Consider the following 12,591-nt stretch of genomic DNA (forward strand, 5'->3'; position numbering starts at 1 on the left):
TTACTGCTGTAAAACATGGCGACCGGTCTTATCAATTCCCCCCGAGATTGATATTAAATTGCCTAACTTTACTCCTTAAAATATGATGATACTTCCCACCATTTTTGAAGTTTGAATATCAATAATATTACATTCGTACAATCGTACGAAATATTAAATATATTCATATTAGTACCTACTACCTATATTACAATATAATATTAAGTATACTGTTAATTTGTTATCAATTAACAAAATTCATAAGTTAACGGCATAGTAATTACTTGTATTACTTTTAACTGCTTAAAAATGGTGTCCAAAAAAGTATGCGCTATAAATCATTGTAAAAATGATTTAAGTGGTCAACAGAGATTGTCTTTTCATTCATTTCCAAAAGACGTTCATATGTAAGTATCTGTTTATTATAAAAATCACTCTTAAATCATAATACACTAGAATTGTTATTGTTTATAATATTACAAATTACAGTTCTCAAAAATGGGTTAAGTTTGCAAACAATTCAAGAATAAATGAAATTATGAGAACTTTTGGACATTTACATCTGAGTTTAAATTATAGTATTTGTTCAAACCATTTTAACCCAGAAGATTTTGTACCAAACAGGGGTTCTAGTAGAAGATTGTAAGTTATACATACCTATATAGTATTAGTATTATATTATAAATGTTTTGTTTATGAATATTTTTTTAGATTGAAATATGGTGTAGTACCTTCATTAAATTTACCAGTTACATCTCCTCATTTAGCTAAACCATTGTTGAAAAGTAAGGGTTTGATACATTTGATTATAAAATATATACCTACTTATACCTAACTACTATAAATAACAAACAATTGTTTTTTAGGTTTAAAATTAAATTTCAATAATATTTTTGAAAATAGAATGAAACAAAATCAAATACACAGTCCAGTATTTTCTATGTATAAAAAATTTGATCGTTTAACAACTCCTAAAAAACTCACAAGTTCAAAAAAAAACATTATCCCAAAAGTTTCCGAGGAAAATAATTTTTTAACTGAAGAATGGAAGATGCATAAGAAACCAGTAAAACGATCACTTTTTGGATCAGATGTAGATGCATCAACATCAAATTTAGCAAATATGTTACCAAAAGATGAACATAATATTATGGATGAATCTAAAGCAGGTTTGAATATTTATAAAATGTTTCATTTCCGGTCTGGGACATGGTTTGTGTTGTATTTTTTTGTAATATTGTATTAAAATGTATGTACTACTAATTGTAAGAATAAGTAATAGAATTTAGATTTACAAGAGAAAAAAATTATTTACTCAGACATTTGTGAATTGCTATTAAAATAATAATCATTTAAATTATTATTTATAAATGTGTATTGTGAATGTTTTGTGGATAAATGTTACATAATTACATAAATATAATTGTTATATAATTATATATTAGTTTTGTCCACGATCTTGGTTTTGTGTAATGGTATATTGGTACCTATGTTATGCATTATGTTGGTTTAAGTGCTTTTTTTCTTGGTCAACTTTTGATTTTATCTAATAATTTACTATTATGTTTTTTTTCATCTTGTTGATGTCACCATTTTAAAAAAAACTATCTTATGATTTAATCATAAATGAGTAATGAATACATACACACATTTTTTGTTTTAGAAGTAATTTCTATGTCTGTTAAAACAAGAAATATTGTAGAACATCAAGAAAGTATTATCCAACAACTGAAGGTTAAGTTAAGAAATGCTCAGAAATTAATATGCAAGGGTAAAAAAACAATATTAAAACTGAAACAAAAAAATAAAAAAGAAGAGTATGACAAAAAATCCAAAATGGATAAATTTTTAAGATCTAACATGATAGCTAGGTCTGAATTTCGGTTAGGTCAATTGAAAAAAAGTGCAAAACGATACAAAGAAACAGAAAAGTCATTTGCGCTGGGTCTATATTACCACTCGCCTGTAGGCTATAAATTTATGAGATCATACCTTAATCTACCTGCTGTTAGATCACTGAGGAGATGGTTGCAGGGCTTAGATGTATCATGTGGTATAAATGAAAACATTCTGAATATCTTAAGTTTAAAATTTAAAACAGCTCCAATAAAAGAAAGATTAGTTTCAATAATTATGGATGAAATGTCATTAAAAAAATTAATATCATACAATACACAGAATGATATATTTACTGGTTTTGAAGATTATGGTTCAAATATTTTTGAAAATCAGTCGTCACTAAAACATGGTAATCAAGCGTTAGTAATAATGATTAAAAGCCTTGTGTTACCATGGAAACAAATATTAGGGTTTTTTGTTTCTAGTGGTCCTGTATCGGGTGATCGTCTTAAACAAATTATGATACATACTATTCAAAAACTAATAGAATGTGGTTTGATTCCAAAGGTTATAATTTGTGACCAAGGATCAAATAATATGAAAATGAGAAAATTGTTTGGAGTGACCATGGAAAAACCTTACATCACTTATAATAATGAAAATATATTTTTTATGCACGATCCTCCACACTTACTAAAATCTGTTCGGAATAATTTAAAAAAATATACTTTTACAAATGGACATGAAAGTTATTGTTGGAAAGATATTGAAGACTTTTACAATATAGATAGTAAAATTAAACCACGATTAGCAAGTAAATTAAAAAAAATTCATATAGAGCTTCCACCCTTCTCACCCATGAGAGTTTGTTTAGCTGCACAGACATTTAGTAATTCAGTTAATGCAGGAATTTTAACATTAGTTTCATTTAATCGTTTGAATAACAAATCAACATTTACTGCAAAATTTGTTAAATTTTTTAACGACTTATTCGACTGCTTTAATAGTATTAAAATGAGTGAATCAGTTGTACTTAAAAGGCCAATAACAAGAAATTCAAAACATTGGTCATTTTTAGAAGAAGCTCAAATATTTCTTTCAACTCTTAAAGTTAATAATAAACGAAAAAATATCCCCCCTTGCATACCTACTTGGTTGGCAAGAAAATATTAATTGTATTAAACTCTTATACAATGAATTAAACATAAAATATGAAATTGATTATTTATTAACCAGACGTCTAACCCAAGATTGTATTGAATGTTTATTTTCAATTTTAAGATCAAAAGGAGGTAATAATGTAACTCCAGATGCATCAAAATTTTTTTCTGCAATTCGAATGACTATGTGCAACATGTTAATTAATCCATCTAATAATGCAAATTGTCAAAAAGATGCATCAAAGTTTTTAGCATTATCCAAAGACCTAAGAGTAAAGAATAAAGTACAATTGCATAAGTTGGCTGACAGTGATTTTGATTTTTCCAACAATTATGAAGATTTTCTTAGCAATATGAATATTAACTACATTCTTATGGATAACGAGACAGCAAATGGTATAACATATATAACAGGTTGGGTCTGTTCTCAATTAACTCATAAGGCTTGTGTTGAAAAATTGGCATCCAGTAATAAATCTGAGAATAGTGCTTCTTTCAACATAGATAATACCTTAATCAATATGAAGGAATACCATGATTGTATTTTATTGTACCCTTTTACAAAAACACTTGAATTTACAAAGCATATAACTGCATTATTCAATTCATCAATTGAAGAATTACTTTTTATAAAAAAAGAAAATATTAAAAGAGATCAAAAAATATTAATTAAAACTATTTGTAAAAGATATACATTAAATATTTGTGAAAACTGTGAAGATACATTTGTTGAGAAGTATTTAAATGTCAGTATAAATAGTTATGTAAAAAAATGCAATGACTCTTCTGTACCATATAAATATTTAAATAATAAAAAGTTAAAAAAAATTACTCATATTTAATATGCCTACCTAACATTATGTTAAAGTTAAATTTATTTTGTTAGTAATTATCAGTACAAATATTGAAATATGTAAATAAAATGTAGTTATACTCTTATACTTTTCTTATTAATTTTATAAAATTTTATTGAAAAAAAATTACAATAAAGAATAAATTAAAGAAACAAACCTTGTATTTTTGGATGAAATATTATTAGGTTGATGCAATGCAAAAGCAGTTTCGTCACCGACTCCCAGATCAAGTAGATGAAAAAAAAAGATGGAAATATATTGAAACTAATGCAGTAATAACTAGTTGGTATAAATATTTTTTTTCATATAACATTAATTTTTAAGGGGTAAATTACGGCAACCATAACTACAATCTCGGGGGGAACTGATAAGAACTGGACGCCAGTTTTTACCATAGCTGTCCCGTATTGTCGTATATAGTATTTGACGATAGTACTATAGTAGTACAAATATTTATTGGAACCACGGTTATCTATTAGTAGATAACCGTGATTGGAACCAAAGTACTCAAAAGTGTGATAACAATAGTGGAACAAAAAATAGTTGTTTCTACCTTTTATTCCACGACATATTTGTTCCAACTATGAATATAATTTAAGTGAAAAGCCGCCAAACAGCCAAACCTCAGAAAAGAATAACAGTAAACAGATAAAAATAAAATGTTAAACAGGGAGCACACCGTCCACTGGTAACTGGAAGTCGTAGTGGTAAGGTAACATCATATTTAAATGTTCAACTAACATGCATAAACATGCATAACATATTTACATTTTTACTCCAGAAGTTGACTAAATTGAACGTGGTGCAGTGATCTTTACACGTTATAAGGAAGTCCACAATTTTGATGGAGACTTCGCACAAGTCAAATTCCCTTGAGAAATACTCCCTACAAAAAGGTCTGTGCATAACACCCAGTGTTTACCCTAGTTATTTGGCCCCCTCTTTAAATGGGTCAACCACTCTACATGTAAAAAAATATGCATATATACGATGTATTATATCTATTTCCAAATGATCATATCTAATATCACTGCACTTGACTTAAGTTGGTTACACACGGAGCGGATCGTCCACTCGCCGTCGCGGTTTTTATCCGGCGCGGATTTTCTTTAAAAATTAAACACTAAAACACTTACATTTAAATGGGTTAATTCAAACGAAATAAAATGGCCAGCGGACGACCGCCTGGAATCGCGCATGTTCAATTTTCGGGTGGTCGACCGCATCCGCTAGCTAAAATTAAACTGTGGATTTCCAATAGCCGCCGCGGTTATTTCAAGCGGATTTGTCATATTTTATGAATATTCAGTTGACTTGTGTGCACTTCATATTTTTATTTTATTGATATTTTAACTTTCCTGATTTCCAGGCTTCCAGCCATTATTAATTATTATTGATGCGTATAGGTATAGAATACGTTTTTTAGATACCTACTATACCTACCGTCTTAATATCTAAATTAAATTTGACAACAAATACATTTTTCGTTTAAAATGCCATTCGATACCAATCAATTTATTTTAGAGATCCAGCAAAATATCTGTATATGGGATAAACGTAAGTATCTTCACGTTTAATAATTATTTTAGTAATTTGCTCTGATTAATTGGTAATTACACATAGATTAAAAAATAAAAATATCATCTTTCTTCTTATACATATTATTAAGATATATCTATTTATTTAATATATGATATTATGTTAGAGGCAAAAAGTCATCATGATCAGCTACATGTTGGTTGGACTAACGTAGCTAAGACATGATGATGATTCGAAAACTTCGAAGACCTTGATGACATGAAGAAGGCAGAAAAAAGTAAGATTTAATATTACATATATGAAAATTACTACATATAGACATATAGTAATACATTTTGTTCAATATTTATTAGTTTAGATAAAATTAATATTTTAATTTTATACGTGGATCTTTCAGGCGCGGATCCAGCCCGAGATTAGGGGGGGGGGGCGAATATTTTACATACAAAATAAAATATCTAATAAAATATAATATGTGGCCAAGCGCACATATTTGTGTTCAAAAATAACTTACACGAAACAGTTATGGTTAATACAACTTTATAATCAATTGATAAATTCCAAATAGTGAACTTAAAACTAAAACATGAGCCATGAATATAAATATTAAAAAGATAAAAAACGTACATAGTCACTAAATTTAAATTACAAAATCAAGTCTTCTATTAGATTTTGCAAATACATCAATCACATCCTCAGAGTTTATTGTTATATCACGATGAGCATGTAGTAAAGCCAGTCCATTCAATCGATCTTCCGAAATTCTTGTTCTCATCCATGTCTTTATCCGCCTCAGAGATGAAAAATTGCGTTCTGCTGATGCAGTGGTCGCTGGTAATGTCAAAAGTATATTTAATAGAATATTGATTTCAGGAAAACAGTCGTAGTCACAACGTTTTAAAGCATCAACATGAGTCACAGGTAGTTGCTTTTCGTTGAGCCAATATTCGTGCCAAAGGGTTAATTCTCCAGTTATGCGTTTTTCAAATATATCATGAGATATATTTAAATAATTTGATACTACATCACCAAATTGATTAACCACGTTTAAAATCTTATTTTCTATTTTAGTCTTATCGTTAAAAATATCTTTTTTCTCAATTATATTTGGCAGGACTACATCAAGATCATATACTGATAGTGAAGCTTCGTCAAATCTTGATTCTAAATCAGCTAATAATTCATCCAAAAAAGGAATAAAAAGGACAATTTTATAGTATTTTTCAGCTGTTTCTACTTGAGGATTTTCTCTATTTTTCATCGAGCTTGTTAATCTTGGCATATTTATGTCTGATAGTCCTAAATTGACTAGCTTTTGTTTTGTGTTTTCAAATATTTTATTGAAACATTCATCACTGTTCAAACGCTTCTTTTTCAAAACGGAAATTACAGATTTAATTAATGTCGTAGCTGATAATTTATCTTGACATTTAGATTGTAACAATTTAGCGATTGGTGATGTTATTATAAACATTTCAGAAACAATATTTAGCGTTAAAAGAAACTCAGGAGTAGTTACTGATTTAGATAAACAAAATGCCTTAGATGCGGTGCTAATATCATCCCAGTCTGATATTTCATCTAAAGCATCAATTATTGAACCTAGTCCTGAAGAGAACTGTAATATACAATCGTATTTTTCTACCCACCTAGTTTCACATAAAGATTGCAATGAGGAATTCAAAGTTTTTTTCAAAACAAAATTTTTTTTAGCTGAAGAACTGAAAAAATGTATAACTTCTTTTATCAAACCAAAAGCGTTTCTTATGAATTTGATTTTACATCCTTTCATAATCGATAAATTTAGCGCATGACTATAACATGAACATTTTATTGCGTTTTTCATTTTTACTCTTAACATATTTACAGCTCCACATTTTTCTGATAGCATGACAGAACAAACGTCTGTTGCTATTCCAACACATTTATGTTGGGGTCACTTTTATTTTTTTTTAAATAATTTAACATGAAATCCGCACTTCTTTTGGACATGGTAATATTATATGAATTAAATACAGGCGAAGCGTAAACTTAATTGAAAAAATATTCAAAACTTGATAAATAAATCAAGTCGGTAATTAGACGAGACTGTAAAAATTATGAGATAAAATTACGAAAAAATATTTAAGAAAATATCACGACGCGATGATGTTTTGTTCATTACTGATAGCTATTTGCCGTACCGCCCGCACCGTGATAATGCTATGGCGTTGTCCATCGACTATCGTTATCGCTAATTCCAAGAATAGCTCTGAACGTATTACGTCAACATACCTAATTCTTATTATTATTATTTAGTATTTGAAATAAAACTATACTATAACTTTACAAGATTACAACTGTATATTATAAGAATAATATATAAATATAATATATTTATGTATACAATGATTGTCGAGATCGCCGTCATCGACAGTTTTCTGGGAAAAAATAACGATTACTTGTTAAAAATGAACGAAAATAAAATCCGAATCCACCGTTGAAAAGAAGACGTTTCACTGAATAACCACGTATATAAACGGAAGAATTGATCTGATAACCGAGTAAATTATAAGGCCAAAAATAAGCCTATACAAATTGACAATTGTCTACTACCCGTCGACTGCGGCACTCAACGTATTAAAATTAGTTTTAAATCTTTTTACTGGGCATTTTTCCTAAACAAAACACAGTTTACGGGGGGGGGCGGCCGCCCCCTCCGCCCCCTACTGAATCCGCGCCTGGGATCTTTTGTACTTTAATATATTATAAGACAAGTAGGTGCCTCTATATATTTTTGAATAGCATATACAATAAACAATTTACTCTTACTCATATATGGTATGAAATTAGAAAATGAGGCACAAAATAAATATAAGTGTAAAGTAAGGTAGTAAGCAAAATATAAGTATAAAATATGTAAATATGTAAACATGCTTTACAAACCAAATAAGCAAAATAATAAGCTCAACTGATTGTGTTATACATTTGTTATAGATTAGCGCAAATTCAAATCATGATAAATTGGCGCGAAATATCTTAAAATATAAAAAACCACATTCACAATCCGCTTCGTGTTTAAGCAAACCACGGACTCGGTTACGGACATGATAGCGGTCGAATCCGCGTCCGCGCGCGGTCATTTCACCTCGCGTGTAATGTGTAAATAAGGCGCGGATGCGGTCGCAGTCCCAAAAGGAATCCGCGTCAGCGCGCGGACAATCCGCTCCGTGTGTGACCAGCTTTACAGAATACATCGTCCAAAGTCATGATTCGCTCACCATCCGCCGAATTGCCGTGTTTTCGACGAGCTACGACATGACCCGACCTGCAAAATCGTGTAGGCTGGTCGAGGTGATTTCGGAAATTGCGGAATACCAGGCCCTGATTTACGCAAGTGCAGCTGATGGAGCACTTGCACTTGCCCCGGTCTCCGTATGTTGTGGAAAATTATTTTTAAAAATAAATTCCATAACAATTTATTTTGCAAAATATAATACCAACTATTAATGTTCAGAGTTCAGTATATTTTTATCATTAAATTGTCATTTGGATTTTGGTTTTGTTTGTCATTCCACATCCCAGTGCTAATCAGTTACCATCACAAAATGTTAAAAATAATCTTCTCTTATATTTTAAAAACGCTTAATAAATAGTTCGTTATTGTTCTGTGGTATTTTACACTAAGGGGCGACCGCGACGCAGCAAATAAGGGAAATTGGAGCGAAAACCGTTTTATCTCGGCTACGTTTTCAGTTTCGTTGTTATTATTACTGTTATCATGATTTTTGTGTTTTTTTTCGATAAATTTATCCTTTTGACTACTTTTCGGCCCCTTGCGTATTATAGTCGCGTTCCTCATAAATTCTTAAATTCGTGCGTGTTCTGGTTTCATTCATTAAGTCTGTAGCGGTCGCTAACTCGATCGAAAACAGTGCCGCCCGCCCGTTGTACGTCGCAAATATTTCTTGCTTTTTTCCGTTTTTTCTCGATCTTTTCGTGCACCGTTTATGCCCGAATCACGTAATAAACTTCTTTTAAAAGAATAAGTACTTATGCGGTTTTCACTCGAAATTGGTTCTTACGCATCGCAATCGCGTTATGAAATGACGCGGACAACTGAACTTTTTTTTAAAATTTTATTTTCCTTTGTTTTTGATTTCTGGTCGAATAGTGCTTGGCCCCTCTTCGGCTTAGAACCTGGAGGTTTTTTTCACTTTTGTATGGATAGGTACTTTAGTCACCTTTCCGTAGATAACAGCTATTATGTATAATTAAACTCAGGACTAGATCAGCCTTAACTTTTAAGCCTTTAGAGCTGTCTATTCTTAGCGGTAATTATATAACTATTTTTGCTTTGTATTATAGGCACCTATCCGTTTTTGTAAAATAATGTTTTTAGGGTAATTTGTTCTTGATAACAAAATGTTAAAACATAGTTTTATGTGTGGTCATTGCAACTATTAGTACTTCCACAGTTCCACTAGGTATTATTAATTGCAAGGTTTTTATTTTCAAAAAGGTTGTTGAAGTGTTTAACATTATTATTTATTTGTAATTTTACACAGTGTAATATTACTAAACCTATAGTTATTAATATGTATGAAAATGTATTATGTAGGAACTATATGTAATACATTAAAAAAAAAATTTAATATGATAAATACAAAAAAACTAAAAATTTATGCTCCTCCTGAGCCAACCTACTGGCCCTCTTCCCCCTATAAAAACCCAGACATACTGGACATCTTCGTAACAAAAATACCCAATCATATACTCTGCCACACTTCAAATCTTCTTGACTTAAATTCTGATCACTCAGCAGTTCTATTTACTCTTAATGCTTTCCCTACGATGCACCAAGCTCCCCTTTATCTCTTCAACCGTTACACTGATCTTGGAAAATTCCAAGGAACTGTTGATGAAAATATTAAATTTAACATCAAACTAAAAACGCCTGATGATATTGATTTCGCAGTGAATAATCTAACGAAAATTATTCAAACTGCTGCCTGGACTGCTACTAACACTAACTTACTTTCACCTAAATACAATCCCATTCCAGAACAGTTAAGAGTTATAATAGTTGAAAAACGCAGAGCCCGAGCTCTTTACCAACGTACTCGCTTCCCTTCTCATAAAAAAAATTATAACCGTTTAGCAAACTCACTAAAAAAACTGATCGCTAAACACAAGGACACAGTTCTCACTCGTAATTTAACCAATCTTTCTCCAAAAGATGGCAGTCTTTGGAAAACTACTAAGAAAGTCCTACGCTATAAAGCTTCTAATCTACCATTAAAAAAATTAGACGGGAGTCTTACCACCTCTGATACAGAAAAAGCTGAGTTGTTCAAACTACACCTCTCTGAGACATTCCAACCACACTCAGATATTGTAGATTTAGAAAACATAACTATCGTGAATACGGCTCTTAATGCTCCTCTTCAACCCTCGCCTCAGTTAGATCTTTCTCACCTAATGACATTAAATATCTCATACATAAATACCCACGCAATAAGTCACCTGGTTTTGACCTCATTACGGCAGAAGTTGCCAGAAATCTACAGAAAAGGGCCATTGTTCATCTAGCTCATATATACAACTCAATACTCAGACTCTCATATTTTCCACTGCTTTGGAAATTTTCAAATATAATCATGATCCAAAAGCCAAATAAACCCCCTGATTCTACCTCTTCCTACAGACCAATAAGTCTCCTACCTTTTTTTGCAAAAATCTTAGAAAGACTTTTGCTCAAACGTATCGCTCCAATCATCGCTGAAAAACAAATTCTCCCCGATTATCAATTTGATTTTCGTACCTCGCATTCAACCATTCACCAAGTCCAACGGTTGGTAGATGCAATTTCCTACTCTCTCGAAAAAAAATTATATTGCACTTGTGCCTTCTTAGATATTTCGCAGGCATTTGACCGTGTTTGGCATCAAGGTTTCATATATAAATTGAAATCCTTCCTACCTACACCCTACTTCATACTTTTCAAATCTTATCTCGCTGATCGCTCTTTTAAAATTTCCTATGGGACTGCCACGTCTGAAATAGCAAGTATAAATGCTGGAGTTCCTCAAGGTGGTATTTTATCTCCATTACTATACAACATCTTTGTCTCTGACCAACCCACATTACCTAACACCTCAGTCACGGACTACGCGGATGATAAAGTGATTATTTCGATTAATGACGACCCATCCTTGGCCTCCTTACATTTACAAAATCATCTAGGCTTGATGGAAAGATGGTATACTAAATGGAAATTTAAAGTAAATCAAAATAAATCTGTACACACTACTTTTACACTTAGACAAGCACCCTGCCCAAATGTACTAATGTATGGCATCCCTATCCCTCCATCATCCTCAGTAAAATATCTTGGTCTAACACTCAATCAACGCTTAACCTGGGCTCAACACGTACGTGAAAAAAGACTATCCCTAAACAATCGACTACGTATACTTAAGAATTTAATTGGTAACAAAGCCACCCCTATAAATATCAAACTCCTCATGTACAAAACCCTACTAAAACCTATCTGGACATACGGATTGCAGCTATGGGGAAATGCTAAAAAGTCAAATCTGATTAAGATACAAGCTTTCCAAAATATAACCTTAAGGAAATTAGTTAACGCCCCTCCATACATATAAAACCATACACTACATATAGATTGTAACTTAAAAACTATTCATGACGAAGCTAAACTGCTAAACGTTTTTATAAAAAATTTCATAACCGCCTATCTTCTCATTCAAATCCTCTCATCAAAAACCTATCATCTCTCACAATTCCAGGCAGCCCTCCAAGGTGACTTAAACGTAGATTGTGCAGAGATTTATTACTTTAAACATAAACATAAAAATAAAAAAAAATAAAAATCTACCCATATAATTAAATCACACTAGATTTAAACAAGTTGAAAGTGTCATCAGTGCAGGGTGGCTTCTTTCCTCAAATTTATGTATCATGTTATTGTTTGTTTCCTTCTTTAGTTCTTTTCGCACATATACTTATTATGTCTTAGTTAGGTACTTAGGTATAGATTGTATATTTTCTTCTAAAAATAAAAAAAAACAAAAAAATATGATAACAGTAACCGGTATATTATATTTGGCTAAAATACTGTAGGCGCAAATATTTGTCGGCTAAATTACTGTCAGATATAATGTTTGTCGGTTAAAATACTTTCGGCCGTAACATAAAAGCATAAAACATAATTTCAA

At 31.1% G+C, this 12,591-nt stretch overlaps 2 protein-coding genes across 2 annotated transcripts; one reads left to right on the forward strand and one right to left on the reverse strand.

Moving 5' to 3' along the window:
• The first annotated feature begins 44 nt into the window (after positions 1 to 44).
• Positions 45 to 1,395, forward strand: LOC111040668. The gene is made up of 4 exons (XM_022324657.1): positions 45 to 386; positions 469 to 621; positions 691 to 764; positions 846 to 1,395. The coding sequence occupies exons 1-4, from the start codon at positions 289 to 291 to the stop codon at positions 1,223 to 1,225; spliced, it is 705 nt and encodes a 234-aa protein (XP_022180349.1). The 5' UTR covers positions 45 to 288; the 3' UTR covers positions 1,226 to 1,395.
• A 4,383-nt stretch (positions 1,396 to 5,778) lies between these two features.
• LOC111040615 lies at positions 5,779 to 10,098 on the reverse strand. The gene is made up of 2 exons (XM_022324560.1): positions 10,082 to 10,098; positions 5,779 to 7,020 (listed from the first exon to the last, which is right to left on the reverse strand). The coding sequence occupies exons 1-2, from the start codon at positions 10,096 to 10,098 to the stop codon at positions 6,012 to 6,014; spliced, it is 1,026 nt and encodes a 341-aa protein (XP_022180252.1). The 3' UTR covers positions 5,779 to 6,011.
• Between the last annotated feature and the right edge of the window lie 2,493 nt (positions 10,099 to 12,591).

This window comes from Myzus persicae, unplaced genomic scaffold (genome assembly GCF_001856785.1).
Source record: "Myzus persicae strain clone G006 unplaced genomic scaffold, MPER_G0061.0, whole genome shotgun sequence".
In the NCBI taxonomy this organism is placed as follows: Eukaryota; Metazoa; Arthropoda; class Insecta; order Hemiptera; family Aphididae; genus Myzus; species Myzus persicae.